We start from the raw sequence: 24,457 nt of genomic DNA, 5'->3' as shown, positions 1-24,457 counted from the left end.
GTGGGGTTTTCACATGCAATCTGAAACACTTCCATCAAACTGGTCAACACAGCCTTCATGTCATTTTCTCAGTTATTGCTTTAAAATGTTCACGTTCTACTCTTAGAAAGATTCACCTGTACCCCTATGTTCTTGTCTTTCTAGTTGTCTTATCTGTTACTGAAAGTGGGGTATTGCACTCTTCAGCTCTTACTGGTCAATCGTCTGTATTCCCCTTATAGTTTTTACCTTATACATTTTGGTACTCTATTGATAGGTACATTTGTTTACAATTATTAAATCTTCCTGATGGATTGACCCTTTTGTTATCCTAAAATATCTATTTCTAGTAACATTTTTTGTTTTGAAGCCTATTTCATCTAATATTACTTGAACCATTTCAGATTTCTTATAGTTCCGATTTCCATTATATATCTTTTTCCATCCTTTTACTTTTAATATATTTGTATCTTTTATTCACATGTGTCTACCATACATAGCATATAATTGGATCTTGACTTTTTTAATCAGTCTGATAATCTCTGACTTTTGATTGAATCATCTGATACATTTATATTTAGTGTTTTTATTGGTATAGTTGGATTTACATCTGCCATTTTACCTTTTGTTTTCTATGTGTGTCATGGGGTTTTTGTTCCTCTATTCCCCCTTAACTTCCTTCTTTCACATTAAAAGAATTTTTAATGTAGTATTTTATTTTCTTCACTTTTTTTTGCTATATCTTTTTAGTTATTTCCTAGAGCTTACCATATACATTTTTAACTTATTAGATTCAGATTTATACTAATTAAATGCCAGTTCAGATATATAAATGCTCGTTAGGCACCTATAGCTCAGTGATTAGGGTGCCAGCCACATGCTCCAGGGCTGATGGGTTCAAACCTGGCCTAGATAGGCCTGCTAAACAAAAAAAAAAAAAAAAAAAAAAGCTGGGTATTGTGGCAGGTGCCTGTAGTCCCAGCTACTCAGGAGGTTGAGACAAGAGGATTGCTTGAGCCCAAGAGTTTGAGGCTGCTGTGAGCTGTGATGCTACAGCACTCCACCAAGGGCTAGAGAGTGAGACTCTGTCTCCAAAAAAAAAAAAAAGGATATATAAATGTTACAATATATATCTATATCCCCTTTTCTCATTTTTGTGGTATTATTTTTTTGTATGTTACACCTATAAATGTTATATACCAAATAATGTATTATTATAATTTTTACCTTAAATCTTGTGTCTTTTAAAGAAGCTAAGGCAATAATGGGGAACAATTATATATTTATAGCTTTTTTTTATCATTTCTGGTTCTGTTCATTTGTTCCTGTGGCCTTGAGTTATCATTGGAGTCATTTTTTTAATCTGGTACACATTTGCTTCCACCCATCTGTGTCCTATAATTGGCAAATATATTACATTCTGTATGTTAATAGGCCAACAGTATATTATATACATTGGGTTTTACAAACATTTTTGTATGGATAACAAAATAAATACATAGAAACTGGTAAGTACAAAATAAGACACAAGTACATAAAAACTGTTCTTTAAATCAGAAGAAAGAAGATGAAATATGTATTCGTATTGTCTTTTATAATTATGTAATCATCCTGACCAGGGCTTTTTGTTTTATGTGGATTTGAATTACTGTCTGGGGCCACTTGCTTTCAGCTGGAAGGATTTCCTATAAGGCAGATATGTTAGCAACACATTCTGTAAATTTTTGCTGGGAATGTTTTTATCTCCACTTCAGTTTTGAAAGATAGCTTTGCAGGATATAAGATTCTTGGTTGGTAGGTTGTTGGGTTTTTTTCTTCAAGCACTTTGAACATGTTATTTCATGCTCTTCTGGCTTCCATTGTTTTTGCTAAAATGTCTACTATTAATATTATTAATCGTAATAATCACTTTGCAAATTATCAGTCATTTTTGTCTTGATGCTTTCAAAATTTTCTTCTTTTCTTTGGCTTTCAGTATTTTTACTATGATATGTCTGTTTATGGATCATTTTGTGGTTTTCCTACTTGGAGTTCATTGTGCTTCCTATGTGTTTACATTAATTTTTTTTAATAAACTAGAAATGTTCTAGCTATTAGTTATTAAAATATTTTGTTCTGGCTCGGTGCCTGTAGCTCAACCAGCTAAGGCGCCAGCCACGTACATCTAAGGTGGCGGGTTCAAATCCAGCCCAGACCCGCCAAACAACAATGACGGCTGCAACCAAAAAATAGCCGGGCGTTGTGGTGGGGCCCTGCTACTTGGGAGGCAGAGGCAGGAGACTCACTTGAGCCCAGGAGTTGGAGGTTGCTGTGAGCTGTAATGCCACAGCACTCTACCCAGGGGGACAGGTTGAGGCTCTGTCTCAAAAAAAAAAAGAAATATTTTGTTCTGCTTCTTTCTCTTTCTCCTTTCCTCTAATATTCATACTATTTTATGCTATTTTGTTTAACTTTGTTCACTTTTAACTTTGTTTAACTTTGTTGGTGTCCCACATTTATCTGAGGCTCAGTTAATTTTTCTTCTTTTTTCTCTCTGTTCTTCAAATGCATAATCCTTATTGATCTATCAAGTTCCCTACTTTTATTGATGAGATCTTTTTATTGTTCACTATTTGATACACATTGTCATCATTCTTTACTTCTATAATTATGGTTTCCTTCAGTTCTTTGAACATGTTTATAATGGCTACTTTGAAGCTTTTGTCTGTTAGATCCAACATGTGAGTATTCTACCAAGGAGTTTCTATTGCCTGTGAGTAAAAAAGAAAAGGAAATTAAAACAGATTACTGTTATCCAGTAATCTGCCACTGGATACATATCAGGAGTTTATTTCATCTTGCAAGGCCATTAAGGAACATGTACAAAGATGCTCCCCATAATGTTGTAACAATGAAGAGTTGAAGACAATTTACATATCCATCCCTAGTGGTAATAGAGAAGTAAAGTAGCTGGATACATACTGTAGAACACCAAACATCAGTTAGAAGCAATAAATTATACATACTTCAACATAAACGATTCTTTAAAAGTAGTATAGAGAGGAAAAAGTAAAAACACAGAATTTATTCTAAAGCACAATAGCATTTATAGAAATTGAAAATATATGTGTATATAAAGACATGCATGAAGTCCATTAGTTGCTATCCATTGCAAGGGACAAGCCGGAGTAAATGAAGGAAAAGGAGAAGAAAGTAATGAAATAAACATAAAATAAAATTGCCCATACATGAATTCATTGTGATAGTCAGAAACTCTGCTCCTAAAAAGAAAACAAATATACAAAAACCAAAGAAATATTGCATAATGGCATCAGATAAGATTTGGGAATGGAAGAGTTTAGAAGGTTTGAAAACAGAGAATAAGTAATATGCAATAGTTATCCTGAATATTCAGAAAGTGAACTTACTGAAAAACATGGTAGAGTTACTAGGAAGGATTAAATGCCCCCTGGAAGCTTGTGGTCATGAATTCTAAGTGAAACCAGGAAGCCTGCTTGTCTAATTCTCCATTATTACATGGCTACTCAGGCAGAAGTGCAGAGAAGAGGAGGATGAGATAGAATTGCTTTTGTTTTCAAGTCAAGAGACATTGAGTGTATTTGAAAGCTAATAGGAATATGCTACTAGAAACAGGTTGAAGGTATTGGAAAAGGAAAAAGAATGGGACTAACCTCTGCCTTCCTCCCACCCCACCATGCCACCTCCTTCTCTGAGATAGTAGAGTAGGATGCAATGGATATAGATAAGTTTGTAAGTGGTGCAGGGCCAGAATTTGAGGGGATTTCCATCTCAGCCTTTGTCTTAGCTTGTGAACAGACCTAAATATGTACACTTCATTACATTTCCCAGCTATCACTCCTCATTCAGGTGTCCCAGGGATAGTGCCTCTGATGACGGACATCTGGAACCTACATAACCAGTGTAATAGGATACAGTTCAAGTTAAAATCATTCACCTGACTTTCATTTGCTGCTGATGGTAGCATAACTAAGATATTCTCTCTGGAGAAAAACTTATGCAGGTCCTTAAATTCATTCATACCAAATCAAGTAGGTACACAAATACTTGTATGCAAGAATATTTAGTCTAGAGTGTTATTCCTAAATAATAAAAATTGGAAACCACCTAAATCTTCCTCCAGTAGAGGAATGGTTAATTAAATTCTAGAATATCCATAGGATAAAACATTTTGTTGCCTTAAAAATAATAGTGACACAGGAAAATGCACACAATATTCAAACAGTTTGCCTTCAGCCTGATTTCTGTACAACTAGGCTAATTAAAGTTTATGAAAACTAATTAGAGCTGAGGTACACAGCCAGCCTTTTTCTTACCCTGCTGGATTTCATTCTGTACAATTTCTCCAGGGGGAGCCTGCTCACTTCGAGTATCTGATGTACCCATTACACTCAGCATCCATCACCGGTCTAGATACCTGCATCCGCAAACCTCTCATTGCCACCTCTTCTCTGGATCGATCTGTTCGCATCTGGAATTATGAATCAAAGTAAGGAATGAAAGGTTTTGCTACTGTAGTATTCAGGATTTCAGTTTTTAACTTTGTTCACATGAATTATTTTAATTGGAGATTTTTTAAATTAATTACTTAGAGGCCAGGCACAGCAGCTCACATTTTGGGAGGCTGAGGTGGGAGGATCACTTCCTCAGGAGTTTGAGACCAGCCTGAGCAAGAGTGATACCCTGTCTCTACTAAAAATAGAAAAATTAGCTGAGTGTGGTGACATGTGCCTATAGTCCCAACTATTTGGGAAGCTGAGGCAGGAGGATTATTTGCGCCCTGGAGTTTGAGTTTACAGTGAGCTACTATGATGCCACTGTACTCTAGCCAGGGTGACAGAGTGAGACTCTATCTCAAAAAAAAAAAAAACTTTCAGTTGGAAAAGATGTTCTTTAAATCAAGTCAGTCAACCTACTTGTTTCTCACATTTGCATAGGGAAGAAAACTTTGTGGTTTATTAATGCTTACTACATACCAGACACTCTGCTAGACACTGGGGACATAAAGATAACACCCCAGTATCTGACTTTGTCCGCTCACTTCCCCCAGATCTGCTTTCTGAATCATAGAGCAGACCCCTTGTTCCTCCTCTTTCTCCTCCTCACTACCCCAGCCACCCCCCAGCCCGTACTGATATTACCTCAGCACAATTTCCCTGAGAATCTCCAACCCTACTCAGCCCTGCACTTGTCTCTGCTCTTGCATCCAACTTCTGTGACTGCTGGGGGAGGATGCTTATGCAGTCCTTGTGATTTGGGGAATCTAAATAGAGTTTTGTCTTCCGCATCACTGACCAGCACCTTGACCAGTCTGCTTGTTTGCCATACTCAGTGCTGGACATCATCCTCAAGGAACCAAAATCTAGAAAAGAAAGGAGCCAATAATCATGAGCAATAAAGTATCTCAGGGTATGTGATGACATCATATACCAGATACAACAGAGCACTTAAGGGATTTAGTAGACTAGGCTTGTAACTCAGTAATTGATTTTTGTCACAGTACTCTGGAACTATTTAAGGAATACCAGGAAGAGGCGTATACGATCAGCCTTCATCCATCTGGACACTTCATCGTAGTGGGGTTTGCTGACAAACTACGCCTTATGAATCTACTCATTGATGATATACGTTCTTTCAAAGAATACTCCATCAGAGGATGCAGAGAGGTAAAAACTGCTGGAGATAGAGCCAGTGTGGAAATATCATGAACTAACATGTTCTGGGAGGTGGGACAAAAGTCTTTAAGAATTTTATTTAATAGTTTTTTTTAAAAAGAAAAAAATCCAATTCTTCACTCAACAAACTTACTGAGTATATGATTCTATCCCACTTTCTTATACCCACTAAAACATTTCACTGTGAGATCCCACCTGTGCTAAGTCCTCTCTGTAGTGGTGGAGTATTAGCAAATATTGACAAAAGTATTCTCAGAATCAGACTCACAGCTGGGAAGACAAGGTTGGAGATTGTCAAGGGCCGGGGGGAAATTAGCATCAACAATGAGAAGCAGTGAGCATCTATCAGGTTTCCCCTGAAAGGGCTTGCAGAAACAGGACCATGATTTCAGGACTCACTTCCCTGCTCTCAAATGGAGTTTCTACAGACAAAATGAGTGCTCTGCTGGCCAAACCGCTTAGAGATTAGTGGGCATGGCAGTGTCAACATCTTGGCCACTGTGGGCTACAGAATAGTGAAAGTGTTTGAAAATGCCAGCTGCCTCTCAGTCCTATTTGCACCTTCCTTCCACTCCTACCTGCACTGGTCATTTCAACCTCAACTCTTTGGGAAAAGCAACTCTTGCCTATAATCTCCAGTTGGACTGTCCATTTCGTTCTTGCCTACTTGTTCACTTGCTTTCCCTATAGTGTTCCTTTAGCAATGGAGGTCACCTGTTTGCTGCAGTCAATGGAAATGTGATTCACATTTTTACCACAACAAGCCTAGAGAACATCTCAAACCTGAAAGGACACACAGGGAAGGTAAGTGATTAACAGTGTCCAGGGAAACAAGGGGCACAGTACCAAAAGAGACAATAAACAAATGCTCAGACAGATTTAATTACTAATTGCAATTAATTCAGTGAAAGAAAAATGGGGTTATGAGAAGAAATAATGAAAGGGTTGGCATAATTTAGGTTGGGCTACTTGTAAAGGTTTGATCCTGGAGGAATAACTAGGTATTAACCAGACAAAGTTGGGGGTGGTGAGGGGAAGGAGGTAATCATTGCAGATAGGGATCCAAAGACCAGAGATGAGAGATTTCATGGGGTATCAGAGTAACTGAAGTCTGTAGAGCAGGCACATAGATACCAGGATTAACCATGGGGTGAAGCAGGGGCTGAGATTAGAGAGTTCATAGGGAGCCTGGCAAGGATTTCATACCTTATCCCTTTATTCCATGAAATCACTAAAGACTTTTAGGACAGGGAGTGATATGACAAATTTTCATTTTAAAAGATTACTTTGGCTACAGAGTGAAGAATCTATTGGAGGAGAAAAAGGTATAAATGATAAGGAAGCTGTGGAGGATATCTACTCCATAGATGATAGTACTTTGGATCATAATGGTAAAGTTAGGGAGAAGTGGGTGTATTTGAAACATTTTAGGAAATAAACCAATATGTCCTGGAGTAAGATTGGATGTGAGAGAAGTCAGCAACTGACTTGGTAGAAAAGAGGCAATTTAAAAAGAAAGGCATTCTAGGCAGAAGGGTGTGTTGGAGATGATGGAATGGAGTGTGGAATTGGATGGTACTTTTGGTTCATGTGGCTGGACACTGGGCATGATAAAAGCAGGAGCTAGGGCCAGGCCAGGTGGCTCATGCCTGTAATTTTGACACTCTGGGAGGCCAAAGTGGGTGCATTGCTCGAGCTCAGGAGTTCCTGACCAGCCTGAGGAAGAATGAGACCCCATCACTACTAAAAATAGAAGAAAAAATAAACTAGCTGGGCATGTAGGAGGCACCTGTAGTTGCCACTTGGGAGACTGGGGCAAGAGGATCACTTATAAGCCATGATGATGCCATTGCACTCTAGCCTGGGCAACAATGTGAGACTGTCTCAAAACAAAACAAAAAATTCAAGTTCAAAAGCAGGAGACAGAAAGATTGGGCACATCACAGAAGGCAATGTGCACCATGCCAAGAAGCAGGACTTTACTCTGTAGGTTTGAGAAGTAATTGGAAGGATTTCATAAAGGAAGAAATGAGATCAGAAAGGCAATTCTCTGAACAGTATCAAGGATGGATTAGAGGGGAGGGAAGATGGAGTGATAGAAACCAGTGAGGGTGTGAGAGTGAAGGATGGGTCAAGAATTAGCCATGGCTTTAGTGGTAGAGACAGAGAAGAAAGATCCATTTGGGATATATTATGTTTCGTTTGCCTAGGAAGTATAATGTGTGTGAGTGGAAGTTAAGAAAGCAGTCAAGGCTGACAATGAAGATCCAGGGGATTAGGTAGTCAAGGAAGTCACAGGCATCTGTTAGATCACCAAGGGCCTATGTGGAATCTGAGAAGAATCTGATTCAGGAGAAGGGCCAATATTTAAGAACTTGGTGAAAAAAGAGGAGCTGATGAAAGACTGAAAGTGAAGATACAAGGAGAACCTGGAATCAGAGAATCATGTCAAGGAAGGCAAGCACCTACACAATTTCCAAAAGGATGGAGTGGTCAGTGGTGCTATATGTTGCAGAGAGGTCATGTAAAGACTAAAAACTAGCCATTAACTTTAGTGAATAATAGGTCACAGAAGTGGAAAAAAAGAAAACACTTGGGAAATGAAAGTGCTATGTAAACACAAGATTTTTTTTTATTATTAAATCATACTGTGTACATTAATGCAATCATGGAGTACAATGTGCTGGTTCCACACACAATTTGAAATATTTTACAAGATTCTTTTTGAGAGCTGCTGAGTTCTTCAGCTTCAGCAATGTACTTAGTCTTTAAGTGACTGTGAAGATACAGATGAAAGCACAGAATGCGAGTCTGATTCACTACCATACGCATCTAGGAATTTTGATTTATCAGTTTGCAAGTCCTTACTCTAATCAGGGGCATATGTTAGAATTACATGTGTAACATTTTTTAAAAATACAGATAGAGAATGCAGCTAAAGCCATGCATACAGAAAAAAAGAACAGCAAATTAAATTCAAAGAAAATAAAAGGCAGGAAATAACAAAGATAAAGAGCAAAAGTTACTGAAATAGAAAACAGACGTGCAAGAGAAGATTATCAAAGCCAAACCTGATTCTTTGAAAACACAGAACAGACAAACCCTTGGCATGATTAAGAACAAAAGAGAGAGAAGATACAAATAGCCAAGGAATAAAAGAGAATGTCACTAAAGGTTCTGTGGGTATTAAATAGATCATAGAAGATATTAGGAACAACTTCATGGCAATAACTTTGAATATAAATGAAACTGATAAATTCCTATACAAATTAAATCTGTAATTTAATTTAAAACCTTCCTACAAAGAAAACTATAGGCCCAGATCATATCACTGCAGGATTATATCACCACATAAGAAATAAATAACACTAATCTTGAAAAAAAACTTTAAGAAAATTTTTTAAAGAGGGAATACTTTCCAGTTTTGTTCTATGCTACCAGCATAATCGTGATATCAAAACCTGTCAAAGATACCACAAGAAAGAAAGATAATAAGCAGTATGTGTTATGAATATAGATAGAAAAGCCCTAAACAAAATATCATCAGACCTATCCAGCAATAGTATATAAAAAAATAACACAGCATGACTAAGTTGAGTTTATTCCAGGAATGCAGTTAACATAACAATGAGGAAAAATGATATGCTTACCTCTGCAAATGAAGATACAATACAAGTTAGTGAACTTTAACATCTATTCATAATATTTTTATTTTGGGGGGGTTCTTTTCATTTCTACTTGTGAATTTGAGTCACCATCTGGTGTCATTTTCTTATTCCCATAAAGCTTTATTTCTACTCATCTCTTTTGTGCTGTTGGGTCAACTATACTTATTACTTTTTACCTGTTGTAGGCCAGACAATGCATGTATCTTTTTCTGGTCCTTTGATGGTGTTGTCATTGTTGTTATTTTTTATGAATTTAGGCAACTGTCTGAGGCCACCTACTTTCAGCTTATATTACTTTCTTTAGTATTTCTTGTAAGGCAGATCATCTAGCAATGGATTTTTATCAGTTTTTGTTTATCTGGGAATATATTTAGGCTTTATGTTTAAAATACAGAAATACACATTTTCTGGATATAAGATTTTTTTTTTTTTTTTTTACTTTTAGTACTTTGAATATGTTTCCCACTGCCTTATGGCCTGTTTTACTTCTGATGAACAGCCAGATGTTAATCTTTATGGGCATTCACTTGTATCATTTTTTCTTATGGCTTTCAACATTTTGACTATGATATGCATAGATTTTTTTTTTTTTTGGCATTTATCCTACTTGGAATTTATAACACTTCTTGAATATTTTGTTGGTTAATGTTTTCAACAAATTTGGGATGTGCTCAGCATTATTTACTTGTATATTTTTTCTCTCCTCATGGTGCTCCCATTATAGTACACATATGTTGGTGTGTTTAATGGTTGCACACATTTCTCTGAGGCTATGTTGACTTTTCAGGATTTTTTTTTCTGCATGTCCCTCAGATTGCATAATCTCTATTGATTTACCTTCCAGTTCCCTAGGTGAAAGCTACTGTTTAGCCCACCTAGTAAATTTTTCATTTTGGTGGTTGTATTTTTCAATTCTGGAATGTTCTTTTTTTTTAAAGTAATTTTTATCTCCTTATTGGTAGTCTCTATTTGATGTGACTTGTTTAATTATGAATAATTGAAGACAAGATAAATACTTGTGTTTGTCAGGATACTGAATATATTTATATGAGCTACCTTGAAGTCTGCTTAGTTCATCACCTGGGCCCCTTCAAAAACTTCAAAAGTTTCTATTGCCTGTTTTTTTTCCTTTCTGTCATTTTCTTGTTGGTCACACTATCCTGTGTTTTGTTTATGTTTCATAAACATAATAATGACCAAATATTTTAAACAACATACTGTAGCAATTCTGTTCTTCTCGGGGGTTGTTATGGTTGGTTGGATGGTTGTCTATCTGTTTAGTAACTTGGCTGAAATAATTCTGTGAAGTCTTTTTCCCTGGCAGTGTGTCACCTCTGATATCCCTGTTCAGATATCTTTAGTCTATCTAGGGGTTGCCCCTGGGTGGCCTAAACTGTTTATTAGTTACAGATTGTGCCTAAAACCCTCGGTCAGGTAGATTTTTACCTTTATTATTAGATTTGTTTGTGCTTTGGGAGCTGATACCATAGTTCAGAGTTTGTTTTGTGCTTCATGTTCAGCCAGACACTAGTGACTTGGATATTCCATTGATTGTACAAGAGAGGGTTGAGCCTTGGGAATGCACAGTCTTCCAGGCTGCCAGGGATGGGTATGATTTAGTTTCCTTGGAGTCAGAGGATCTTGTTTGTTGTTTGATAGGCTGCTACATTTAAGCCCCTTGTGCCAGAGAAACTCTTCTCCATGTAATTAAGTCTGCATGTAGCTTAGGAGATGCTTTGAAGTGTTCCAGCCCCATCTTCCTCCAATTGCACCTGGGGGGGAGGGGGGTGCAGTCTAGTACATGCACACAGCCATCCAGCCTCCAGAGTTGCCTGTGATCTCAGAAGCGCTCTACTTGACTATTTCTTTCCCTTGTTACTCCCTGTTAAAATTCTACTGCTCTGCCATTTTACTTGTATCATGGATTTACCAGTCTCCTCTTAATCATTCTTAATACCAAGATTACCATGTTTTCAGACAATACCCATAGTTGTGGACTTCTCCATCTTGTTCCCAATAAAGTCAGTCCCCTCATGCAGAGCCATAGAGCTCTTGTCTTAGGGCCTGATTTTGCCCTGGGCAGAAGCTTTGCTCCACTGCATTAGAGCTGGGCTCAGGGACCTGCTTTCCCAGGCGTAACATCCTCAAGTGGTACTGTGTGCATGTGTATGTGTAAGCCCCTGGTCCTTCATGGTTGAGAACCTCAACCCTCTGAAAAAACTGGGGCAGGAGCAATTGAGGTACCATTATTCTCAGCCTGCTGCACTTGCAGTGAAGCTTACACTGATAAGTGGGGACTGGAACAGGGAAAGAAGTCCAGGTCCCTTGGCCATGCCTGTGTAGAATATAGGTTTGGCAACATGGGACTAGGGCAGAGATACAAAATGCCAGAAATCCACACTTCCAGAGTGAAACCACAGCCCAAGGCTGTGAGGAGAAAGAGTCCCTTTGTCTTAGCCACACCTGCCCAGAGTATACAGCAGTGAAGTTTCTGAAGTCATGGCTCAAATGCCACAGACTGTTCCTACCAAAGTTAAGTGGATTTTTCTATTTGCTGTATGCCCTTAGGATAGTTTCTACAGAAGTTAAATGACTATTTGGGTCATATTTTTCAGTTAACTTATTTTATTATTTAAGTCACCTGAGGCCTGTACGTTGTCATTCCAGAAGTCTACTTTCTCTGTGCTATTTTTGCAACTTCCTGTGAATATATAACTCTGCCAAAATAAAAAAGTTTTGAAAAAAATCAGCACAAATTGGTTGGTTGTAGTTTTAATAAACTATTATGATTCAGTCTTTTCATTCATAAAATGAAAAAGAAATGAGTGTTTCATCCTCAGTAGTTTGCAAATCTCATTGGAAAGAGAATGTTAACATTTCCAAGAAGCTGTGTTTTGTGCTGGCAGGAGGGCCTATGCCAGGAAAGGATATTTTGCCTCAGTTGAGTGGACCATCTGAGGAGTTCATGTCTTTTCCACATGTGTGTCTGTGTGTATGTGTGTGTATGTGCACACGTGTGCATGTGCATACATGTACACCCTTAACCAGACACATTTTCATCCCCTGCAGATTCGTTCCATCGTGTGGAATGCAGATGACAGCAAACTGATTTCTTGTGGTACAGATGGTGCTGTATATGAATGGAATCTGACCACAGGGAAGAGAGAGACAGAATGTGTGCTCAAGTCCTGCAGTTACAACTATGTTACCATCTCCCCCGATTCCAAAATTATATTTGCTGTTGGATCAGACCAGACCATCAAGGAGATTGCAGATTCTTCGGTGGGTCTGCCCCTGCAGACTGCTGGGCTGCTGTACTGGTCCACGTGCTTACCGCAGGAAGTACAGGCTTCTTCATGGAATAACACCTGGCTCCTCATTCCTTTTGGGGAGGCAGCTCAGTTAGTGTCACTTCCTGAATATCCCACCCAGTGCCCTTCCCAAATTGTAGTGCTCCTTCCATTTCTGTTGTATTGCTCTCTGTAACTTCTCTTCTACCTTCCAGGCATTGAGGTTGGCATCCTCTCTGAACTGCTGTCTTATTCTTGGTGTGCACTTACTTTACTGTGGTAAAAACACAACAGGATGTCAGTAACAGACTGCATATACAGTGGCAGTCCCATAAGATTCTAAAATCGCATATTTCCTGTACTTTTCCTATGTTTAGATGCATGCATACCATTGTGCTACAATTGCCTACAGTATGCAGCACAATAACATGCTGTCCATGTTGTTGCCTAGAAGCAATAGGCTGGATCATACAACCTGGGGTGTAGTGGGCTAGACTACCCAGGCTTGTGGCAGTACACCCTGTGATGTTCACACAGTAGAGTCAACTACGCACAAGTTTCTCAGAGCGTATCTCCATATCAAGCATGGAATGACTGGATAGTTAGTGTTTATCAGCTAGACTGGCCACCAGTTCTTGTTGAAATCCCCAAATTCTGCAATTTTAGAATTATTACATTTGGCTGCAAATAATTAAAGGAAGATAGGCGAGCTCAGCAAGGACACTGCATACAAATGTGGCTTGTGTCCCTCTCTAGGAGCCCAGCAACAGCTGATCTGCACTGGCTTCTCTGGCCTTTCCTCAAGGCTCATCACTGTCATGCAGCTGCTGCCTGGGAAAGTGCATAGGCAGGTCCCCCCATGGTGGCATAGAGTAAGATACTCTCCTGTGTACTTCCAAGTAGTCTGATCCCAATCCTGTGATGGCTTTTACAGTGCAACAGCAGAGTAAATGTCCTTTCTGGCAGAGCCATGTTTCACTTGTCTTGATAGCCCCACAAGTTACTCAGTAAATGTTCAGATGGGTGGATGGGTGAATACTTCAATGAGTGGAGGAATCAGTGAGTTCCCTGAGAGTACAGTAGTCCCCCTTTAACTGCAGTTTCAGTCATCTGAGGTCAACTATGGTCCAAAAATAGGTGAGTACAGAACAATAAGATATTTGTTTACAGTATATTGTTATAATTACTCTATTTTTAGTTACTGTTGTTAGTCTCTTACTGTGCCTAATATATAAATTAAATTTTATCATAGTTATATAGATATGTATGAACATAGTACATATAAGGGTCAGTACTATCTGTGGTCTCAAGGATTTACTAGGTGTCCTCCCCACAGATGAAGGGGGACTACTGTATAGTTTTGTTTATATAATGGGCATTAATAAATGTTTACTAAATAAATTTATGGTCAATATCCCATTCTCATTTTGAGAAGCATGATAGTGTAGCCATCAAATGCAGAGACTAGAGCCAGATTGCCACTCACTAGGTACAGGAGTTGACCAAAGTTAGATACCACCTTTGTGACTTTGTTTTGTCATCTTTAAAATAGGGATAACAGGGGCCACCTTAGAGGGTTTTTGTAAGAATTGAATAAGTAACAAGATGAAAAGGGCAATAGAACCAGGTGGTGCCTGTGGCTCAAGGAGTAGGGCGCTGGCCCCATATACCAGAGGTGGTGGGTTCAAACCCAGTGCTGGCCAAAAACTGCAAAAAAAAAAAAGGCATAGAACTGTGCTCAGCTACATAACTATTTCCTTTCACTAGTATTATTCTCAACTCCTAGAACTAATTATTCATCAGTTAAGCAATCAAGAAATATTATATTTAGTTAATATTATATTTAGTTTGTGCCTATTATGTTCTAAACACTATTCCAGATGCTATAAAGAATAGAAAAATAACTTCCTTAAATACAGACCCCTAAGAGTGCTATTGGAGGAGAGGGAAAGAATGGCTTTGGGACACTGGAGCTGCAGCTCAGCCCCTCCTGCTGAACAGAGCTGTCTGCATTCCAGGTCCTTCGAGAGATGTCAGCATTCGATGTCACCTACACAGCCATTGTCATTTCACATTCCGGGCGCATGATGTTTGTGGGCACCTCAATGGGAACCATCCGTGCAATGAAGTACCCTCTACCTTTGCAGAAAGAATTCAATGAGTACCAGGCCCATGCTGGTCCTGTCACCAAGGTGAGAGGGACCCTCCCCTCAGGAGCCCATTCTGGATCTGCGTGCCACATACCTATCTTCTTCATTCCTTCACCTCCCTCCATCTTTTCTCTCTCCTTACGCCTCCTCTCCTGATTTATTTTTCTACCAATCCATTCAATAAACATATCTATTAGCTATTAGTATTCTTTGTTTAAACTACCTCTGGGAATTTAGCCTCAGAAATAATTACAGATATACCTAAAGATTATGTACAGGGTGGTTCACCATAATATTATGCATTATAATGGACTGTGTGATGGATGCTGTAAGGGTCCCAGCCTCACTGCCATTACATCCCAGCTGCAGTAGATGTTGCTGTTAATGATCCACAGTGCCCTTTCCCCAGAGAATTCCTGGGTGAAGTAGAGTCATAGCCCAGGAGATTAACTCCTACTGCTTCCTGAGGGTGCAGAAGGCCCTGAGGGCAATAACATGAGTAACATTTGTAAATTGTCCTTTCATTCCTCGTTCTCATAAAATAATATCTAGGTTAATAACTAAAGCATGGAAGTAACCCAGTGTCCATTGTCAGGAGACTAGGTAAGCAAAATGTGGTGTATACATAAAATATAATAGTATTCAGCCTTAAAAAAGAAGAAAATTCTCACACATACTCCAACATGGCTGAACCTTGAGGGTATTCTGCTAAATTAAATAAACCAGTCACAAAAAGACAAATATTGTGTGATTCCACTTCTGTGAGATATTTAGAACAGTCAAAACCACAGAGCATAAAAGAAGGTTTATAGGGGCTGGGGGAGGGAATAATGGGGAATAATTATTTAATGGGTATAGAGTTTCAAATTTACCTGAGTTAGGGAGATAGTGGTGATGATTACACAACATTATGCTTGTGTTTAATAACACTGAACTATACATTTAAAAATGGTCAAGCTGATAAAATTTATGTAATGTTTACCACAATAAAAAAAAATGAAAGAATTTTCTAACATGCAAAATGATTGTCAAAATATCATAGCTGAGGCCAGGTGCAGCAGCTAACATCTATAATTCTAGTACTCTCTGAGGCCCAGGCAGGAGAATTGCTTGAGTTCAGGAGCTCCAGCAAGATTGGCTGGGTGTTGTGGTGGGGTTGCCTGTAGTCCCAGCTATTTGGGAGGCTGAGGCAGGAGGATCACTTGAACCCTGGAGTTTGAGGTTGCTGTGAGCTAGGCTAATGCCATGGCACCCTAGCCTGCACAACGGAGTAAGATTGTATAGCAAAAAAAAAAAAAAAAAAAAAAAGAAAGAAAAGAAGTCATAGCATTGAATGGAGTTAAATTGAAATCATTTCCACTCAGATCAGGAACCAGGCAAGGTTGCCCATTGTTTCCATTGCTCTTTAACATCATAATGGAAGTTTTAGCCATCACAATTAGGGAAGAAAAGGCAATCAAGGGTATCCATATAGGATCAGAAGAGATTAAACTTATACTCTTTGCAGATGACATGATTGTATACCTGGAAAATACCAGAGATTCTACCACAAAACTCTTAGAAGTGATCAAGGAATACAGCAGCGTCTCAGGTTACAAAATCAACACTCATAAATTGGTAACCTTTATATATACCAACAACAGTCAAGCTGAAAAAATAGTCAAGAACTCTATTCCGTGCCAAAGAAGATGTCAAAGAAGATGAAATATTTGAGAGTTTACCTAACAAAAGACTTGAAAGACCCATATAAAGAGAACTATGAAACTCTAAGAAAAGAAATAGCTGAAAATGTTAACAAATGGAAAAACATACCATGTTCATGATTGGGAAGAATTAACATTGTTAAAATGTCCATACTACCCAAAGCAATATATAATTTTAATGCAATCCCTATTAAAGTTCCATTGTCATACTTTAAAGATCTTGAAAAAATAATACTTCATTTTATATGGAATCAGAGAAAACATCAAATAGCCAAGACATTACTCAGAAATAAAAACAAAGCAGGAGGAATCACGCTACCAGACGTCAGGCTCTACTATAAATCCATAGTGATCAAAACAGCATGGTTTTGGCACAAAAACAGAGGTAGATGTATGGAACAGAATAGAGAACCAAGAGATGAACCCAGCTACTTACTGTTATATGATCTTTGACAAGCCAATTAAAAACATTGAGTGGGGAAAAGATTCCCTATTTAACAAATGGTGCTGGGTGAACTGGCTGGTGACCTCCAGAAGACTGAAACTGGATCCACACCTTTCACCAGCTAAGACTGACTCTCACTGAATTAAAGATATAAACTTAAGACATGAAACTGTAAAAATACTAGAATAAAGTGTAGGTAAAACACTTGAAGAAATTGGCCTGGGCAAAAATTTTATGAAGAGGACCTCTTTGGCAATTGAAGCAACATCAAAAATACACTACTGGGACCTCATCAAATTAAAAACCTTCTGCACAGACAAAAGCACAGTAAGTAAAGCAAGCAGACAGCCCTCAGAATGGGAGAAGATATTTGCTGGTTATGTCTCCGACAAAGGTTTAATAACCAGAATCCACAGAGAACTCAAACATATTAGCAAGAAGAGAACAAGTGACCCCCTCTCAGAGTGGGTAAGGGTCTTGAAGAGAAACTTCTCTGAAGAAGACAAGTGCATGGCCTACAAACATAAGAAGACAAGTGCATGGCCTACAAACATTTCTTATTCCTCTCACATAAGAAAAAATGCTCACCATCCTTAATCATCAGAGAAATGCAAATCAAAACTACTTTGAAATATCATCTAACACCAGTAAGATTAGTCTATATCACAAAATCCCAAAATCACAGATACTGGCGTGGTTGTGGAGAAAGGGGAACGCTTCTACACTGCTGGTTGGATTGCAAACTAATACGTTCCTTTTGGAAAGACATCTGGAGAACACTTAAAGAACTAAAAATAGACCTGCCATTTGATCCTATAATTTCTCTATTAGGTATATATCCAGAAGACCAAAAATCACACTCCAATAAAGATATTTGTATCAGAATGTTCATTGCAGCCCAATTCATAATTGCTAGGTCATGGAAGAAGCCCAAGAACCCATCGATCCACGAATGGATCAATAAATTGTGGTATATGTATACCATGGAATACTATGCAGCCATTAAGAAAGATGGAGACTTTACCTCCTTCATGTTTACATGGATGGAGCTGGAAAATATTCTTCTTAGCAAAGTATCCCAAGAATGGAAGAAAAAATATCCAATGTACTCAGCCCTACTATGAAACTAATTTATAGCTTTCATAGGAAAGCTATAACCCAATTTTAGCTCAGGAATATGGGGAGAGGGGAAAGGGAGGGGAGGGGAGAGGGAGGGTGGGTGGAGGGAGAGTGATTGGTGTGATCACATCTATGGTTCATCCTATAAGGGTACATGTGAATCTTACTAAATGTAGAATATAAATGTCTTAACACAATAACTAAGAAAAAGACATGAAGGCTATGTTAGCCAGTTGGTGAAAGTATTTCAAATTGTACACAGAAACAGTACATTGTACCCCATGATAGTATTAAGGTACACTGCTATGATTTAATAAAAATAAATAAATAAACCCAGCCCCAGCCAAAAAGTGCCAAAAAAAAAAAAAGAAGAAGAAGTCATAGCCAATATTCTCAGCATGTACCTTACACTTGTAATCCCAGATCTTTAGGAGACTAAGATGGGAGGATCACTTGAGATTAGGACAGTAGTTCTCAACCTTCCTAATGCCACAGCAACCCTTTAATAAATTTCCTGTGGGTTGTGACCCATAGGTTGTGAACCGCTGGACTAGGAGTTTGAAACCAGCTTGAGCAACACAGTAAAACCCAGTCAGTACAAAAACATTTTTAAAAAAAAATTAGCCCAGTGTACTGGTGTCGTCCTACAGTGCAGCTACTTGCAAGTCTGAGGTAGGAAGAGTGCTTATGCCTAGGAATTTGGGTTATAGTGAGCTATGACTGGACCACTGCACTCCAGCCTGGGTGGCAGAGTGAGACTGTCTCCTAAAAAAAATTTATAGCCAATTCAAAGGCTATTTATAGTTTTTTTAAAAAGTATTATCTTTGTTCATACAAAACCCCTGAAAAATAAGTACTGGGAAAATGTGTGTATCATCTCCTCTCCCATCTCATCTCTTATTCCAGATAGAGGACACCAACATCTGACATTTTTAATTATGTACCAAATCCTATATTGACTTGTCTGCAGACACTATCCTTATTAAGAAAAGATTTATCCATGGGTTACAAAGACTATAGGTCTATTGCCAGTTATCCATAGATTTGATGGCATAAAAATAAAAATGATCTTTTTATTCCTCTCACATAAGAAAAAAAAAGAAAGAAAAGGTTTTACATTTATAAGATGGAACATTCCTGAGCCTGAGCCTTGGTTTCAAAGTGAATTACTAAAGTATATTTTCCTTTCTTCCTTTCAGATCTACTAAGTTTTGTGGATATTTATTTTTCTGATATAAAAGCAACACATTTTAGAAATAAAAATCCTCATGATAGCATCATCATTATTTTGATACATTTCCTTTGACCCTTGTATATATGTTGCATGCGTTTTAAATAAAGTTAATATCATACTGTACTGTGACAAGTTGGTAAATTAAAGAAAAAGATTATGTTGTATGGCCACTCTTTTGTGGCCTGCTTCTTTTTTTAACTTAACACTATCATAAACCTTTTTCCATATAATTAAATATTTCTCAAAAAGCATAATTTGGGTAGCTACAGAGATATCCTATGATAGGCCATAACTTATTTGCTTTTTCTCTTACAACTAGGCCTTTATATGATCTTATGAACTACAGTTAGTATCCTAGCTTTCAAATTTATATGTGCATCTATGATTATTTCCTGAAACTAAATTCCCTAGACAGAAATAGAATACCTAAATGCAAGAGTGTTGCCTTTTTAAGGTTCTTGACACATATTGCTGATTATGAGAAGATATTTTTCATAGTTGTCTCTTTTGTTTTAACTTATTTTGAAATCATTATAGATTCACAGGAAATTTTAAAGAAAGCACAGAAATCCTATGAACCCTTCACCTAATTCCCCCCAATAATTAGATCTTACATAACTATAGTAAAATACCAAACCATGAAATTGACATTGGTGTGCTTTGACATTGGTGTCCCACCACTATGAAAAACAGTCAGAGACCTCCTTCATACTCCCTTTGTGTAGTCACACACACCCCCATCATCCCTGGCAACCACTAATTTGTTCTCCATTTCTATAATTTTTGTCATTTTGAGAATTTTATATAAATGGAATTAGACAATATGGCCTTCTGAAGATGGCTTTTTAAAAACTGATACATAATGTTAGCATATATTTACATGGTACATGTGATGCTTTGTTAAATGCATAGAAGATGTACTGATCGAGTCAGGGTATTTATAGTATCCATCACTTTGAGTTTTTATGTCTGTGTATTGGAAACATTTCGAGTCCTTTCTTCTAGCTGTTTTGAAATATGCATGTTGGGGCAGTGCCTGTCGCTCAAGGAGTAGGGCGCTGGCCCCATATACCGGAGGTGGTGGGTTCAAACCCAGCCCTGGCCAAAAACTGAAAAAAAAAAAAAAAGAAATATGCAATATGTTGTTAACTGTAGCCACCCTACTCTACTGCAGAACATTAGAACTTATTCCTTCTATCTGACTGTATGTTTGTGCTCAGTAACCAACCTCTCCATTGCCCCTCCCACCCACACACCCTCCACAGCCTCTGGGATCTATCATTCTACTCTGTGCTTCCCTGACATCAAATTTTTTAGTTCTCACATATGAGTAAGTACACGTGATATTTGTCTGTTTGCTTCTGGCTTATTTAACATGATGACCTCCATGTTGCTGCAAATGACATGATTTTATTCTTTTTTATGGTCAAATAGTATCCCATTTAGTATATATGCTGCATTTTCTTTATCCATCCATTGATGAACACTTGATTCCATATCTTGGTTATCATGAATAGGGCTGCAGTAAACACAGGGGTAACATGTCCCATTCATATACTAATTTATTCCCCTGACTATACCCAGTAGTAAGATTGCTGGATCATATTATAATTCTGTTTTTAGTTTTTTCAGAGATTACCATACCATTTTTCATAATGTCTACACTAGCATACATTCCCAACAACAGTGGGTAACACCTTTTTTCTGCATCTATACCAGCATGTGCTATTATTTTTATCTTTTTTTGTCTATAATAATGACCATTATAATTGGAATAAGATGATATCTCATTGGGGTTTAGATTTGCATTTCCCCTATAATTAATGATGTCAAGCATTTTTTCACATGTGTATATTATGGCCCATTTGTATGTATTCTTTTGAGAAATGTCTATTCATGTCTTTTGCCCACTTTTTATGGGGTTATTTATTTTCTTTTTTTTTTTTTTTTTTAGAGACAGAGTCTCACTTTGTCATCCTCAGTAGAGTGCTGTGGTGTCACAGCTCACAGCAACCTCCAGCTCTTGGGCTTAGGTGATTTTCCTGCCTCAGCCTCCCAAGTAGCTGGGACTACAGGCACCTGCCACAATGCCCAGCTATTTTTTGTTGCAATATGGCCGGGACCAGGTTTGAACCTGCCACCCTCAGTATATGGGGCCGGCACTCTACTAACTGAGCCAGCAGAGCTGCCCAGATTATTTATTTCTTTACTGTTAAATTGTTTGAGTTCCTGGTATATTCTGGATACTAGTCCTTTGTCAGATTAGTAGTTTGCCATATTTTCTCCCATTCAACAGATTGTCTGCTCACTCTGTTGATTGTTTCCTTTGCTGTGTAGAAGCTGTTCAATTTAATATAATTCTGAAAGTGGCTTTTTAAAATGTGCTCAGCTTAGTACCCTTCAGATCCTTTCAAGTTGTTTTGCATGACAATAGTTTATTCCTTTTCTCTTAACATTTTTTATTAAATCATAACTATACATTATATGGGATACAACATTCTGATTTTATATACAATTTGGAATGCTTACATCAAACTGGTTAACATAGCCTTCACCTCACTTACTTATTGCGTTAAGACATTTATACTCTTAATAGATTTGATATGTACCTTTACAATATGCACCATTTATTGCTGAGTTCCTGGTACCTATTATAGCTTTTTTTTTTCAGTTTTTGGCTGTTACAAATAAAGCTGCTATGAACAATCATGTGCAGGCTTTTGTGTGGACATAAGTTTTCATTTCTCTGGGATAAATGGCCAGGAGTATGATTGCTGAATCAAATGATAAGTGTATGTTCAGTTTTTCCAGAAAACTGCCATGCTATAGTATCTATACATAGTAGCTATACATTTTACATTCTCACCGGGAAAGTATGAGCACCTAGTTTCTATGCTTTATTGCCAGTGCCACTATTTTTATTTTAGCTGTTCTTTTTCTTTCTTTTTTTTTTTTTAAGAAACAGAGTCTCAGTTTATTGCCCTCGGTAGAGTGCCATGGCAGCATCACACAGCTCACAGCAACCTCCATCTCCTGGGCTTAGGTGATTCTCTTGCCTCAGCCTCCCGAGTAGCTGGGACTACAGGCACTCACCACAACACCCAGCTATTTTTGTTGCAGTTTGGCCAGGACCCGGTTTGAACTCGCCACGCTCAGTATAAGGGGCCAGCGCCCTACTCACTGAGCCACAGGCACTGCCCATTATTTTAGCTGTTCTAATAAGTATGTAGTGATACCTCATTTTGGTCCTAATTTATATTCCCCTGATGGCTAATATTGTTGAACATTTTTTCATGTCCTTACTTGCTGTCTGTATATCCTCTTCAGGTAAATGGCTCCATATCGTTTGCCCACTTTTTAATTGGGTTGTTTAGGGTCTTTACTATTGAATTTTGAGAGTTCTTTATACATTCTGGATAATAACTGACCCTTCAGATGCCAGACCCACAGGGAATGTAGACACAGCCTTGCTTCTCATGAACAGACGCCTGTACAGGCTCCCAGCTTGTTCTCACCAAGGATCAAGTCTCCCTCCCTGTGAGGCTGCACCTGGGACTGCATGGAGGGAGGGGCTGCACAGGAGGCAGCTGAGGCCTAGCCACCCAGGGCCTCAGAAGGCTTCCTGTCCATAATCTTTTTCTCTCAGATGTCGATCACCTTTGATGACCAGTTCCTGGTAACATCTGCTGAGGATGGCTGCCTGTTCACCTGGAGAGTCTTTGACAAGGACGGTCGGGGAATCAAGCGAGAGAGGGAGGTGGGCTTTGCCGAAGAGGTGCTTGTGACTAAAACAGACATGGAAGAGAAGGTAAGAATCAGGTCTAGTGAAGAAGGCCTTGCAAGTTCCTCACCAAAGTATATTCAGACTCCTCAGCCCAGCCCCAAGCCCTGTAGCCTGTCTGCACCCCATGCCCAGTGCAGAATCTCTGGCTCCCCTGCACATCCTTGTCCACACCACTCAACTCCTCTTCACTGTCACTGATTCTATTTCCACCCGCACCCCACCTGTGATCCATCACATGACCATCTCGACTTCTACTGTGCTCTGCTTTTATCCTGTCTACTGGCTTTCCTCTCTCTACTCTTTGAGGGCAGGAACCATAAAATACAATTCTTTTGTATGACCACCAGTTTCTAGCACATGCTAGGCACATGGGAGGCAATTGATAAGTTTTTACAAAATCAAACTGACAAAATGAATATCCCAGTTGTACCTGTGAAACTCAGTAATTGCTAGTGCATGGTGCCTTTTCTAGAAAAAAGATGCATTTAGGGCCAGGCATGGTGGCTCACACCTGTAATCCTAGCACTCTAGAAGATTGGAGAAGGTAGATTGCTTGAGCTCGGGAGTTGAAACCAGCCTGAGCAAGAGTGAGAACCCCATCTCTAAAAAATAGCCGGGGATTATAGTGGGTGCCTATAGTCCCAGCTACTCAGGAGGCTGAGGCAAGAGGATCACTTGAGCCCAAGAGTTTGAAGTTGCTGTGAGCTATAATGCCAGGGCACTTAACCCCATGGCAACTGACTGAGACTCCATCTCAAAAAAAAAAAAAAAAGAAAGAAAGAAAAACAGGGATTTGGAGATGTCCAAAGTCACTGAGCTAATAAGTAGTAGGACTAGAGTTCTAATCCAGTTTTAATGTAGAGCAGAGCACTCTCTCTTAACTGCTATAGCAAAGGGACTTCCCTCCAGTTAATGAGAGGTGTTTTGCAGAGATTCGAGTGCATAGCTCTGTGAAGCTCTCCCTAAGGGAGAAGCTGAATGGATGTTAAGCAGACAAGGCTCACAGAGGATGGCACAGCTGTGCACTCATTGTGTCCATCCAGAATCTTAGTGCCAGAATACATAAGCCTTGCTCAGAACCTTCCAGAACAAACAGGAAAGGGCCTTCCTCACTGCAGAATGAGTTGGGTACAGAGGGATGAGAGTAGTGCTCTCATCAGGGAAAAGTGGCTGGGGGAATAGACGCTGAACCAGAGAGAAGGACTGCTCAAGATGAAGCTGGAGAGAGAAACAGCTCACCAGGGGCCTTTTACCTGCTGCGTTAGACTTTGGAAATTGTTATAAGGACCCACTGATAGGCTCCGCACCTGTCACATACACCAGAGCTAGCGGGTTCGAATCCAGTCTGGGCCTGTGGAACAACAATGACAACTACAAGCAAAAAAAAAAAAA

The 24,457-nt window shown here is 38.7% G+C and overlaps 1 protein-coding gene across 1 annotated transcript in view; it reads left to right on the top strand.

Annotated features, from left to right (window-relative positions):
- CFAP57 (cilia and flagella associated protein 57) overlaps positions 1 to 24,457 on the top strand; it is a 78,559-nt gene that overhangs the window by 19,234 nt on the left and 34,868 nt on the right. The window contains exons 7-12 of the mRNA XM_012812341.2: positions 4,347 to 4,486; positions 5,498 to 5,663; positions 6,363 to 6,476; positions 12,410 to 12,622; positions 14,649 to 14,822; positions 22,928 to 23,089. Of these exons, the coding sequence (XP_012667795.1) occupies positions 4,347 to 4,486; positions 5,498 to 5,663; positions 6,363 to 6,476; positions 12,410 to 12,622; positions 14,649 to 14,822; positions 22,928 to 23,089 (969 nt within the window). The remainder of the gene's footprint in view (positions 1 to 4,346; positions 4,487 to 5,497; positions 5,664 to 6,362; positions 6,477 to 12,409; positions 12,623 to 14,648; positions 14,823 to 22,927; positions 23,090 to 24,457) is intronic.

This window comes from Otolemur garnettii, unplaced genomic scaffold, assembly GCF_000181295.1.
Source record: "Otolemur garnettii isolate 467f Iridium unplaced genomic scaffold, OtoGar3 scaffold00202, whole genome shotgun sequence".
Classification (NCBI taxonomy): domain Eukaryota; kingdom Metazoa; phylum Chordata; class Mammalia; order Primates; family Galagidae; genus Otolemur; species Otolemur garnettii.
Note: the sequence above shows the minus strand (reverse complement) of the source record. Positions and strands in the feature narration are given on the sequence as shown.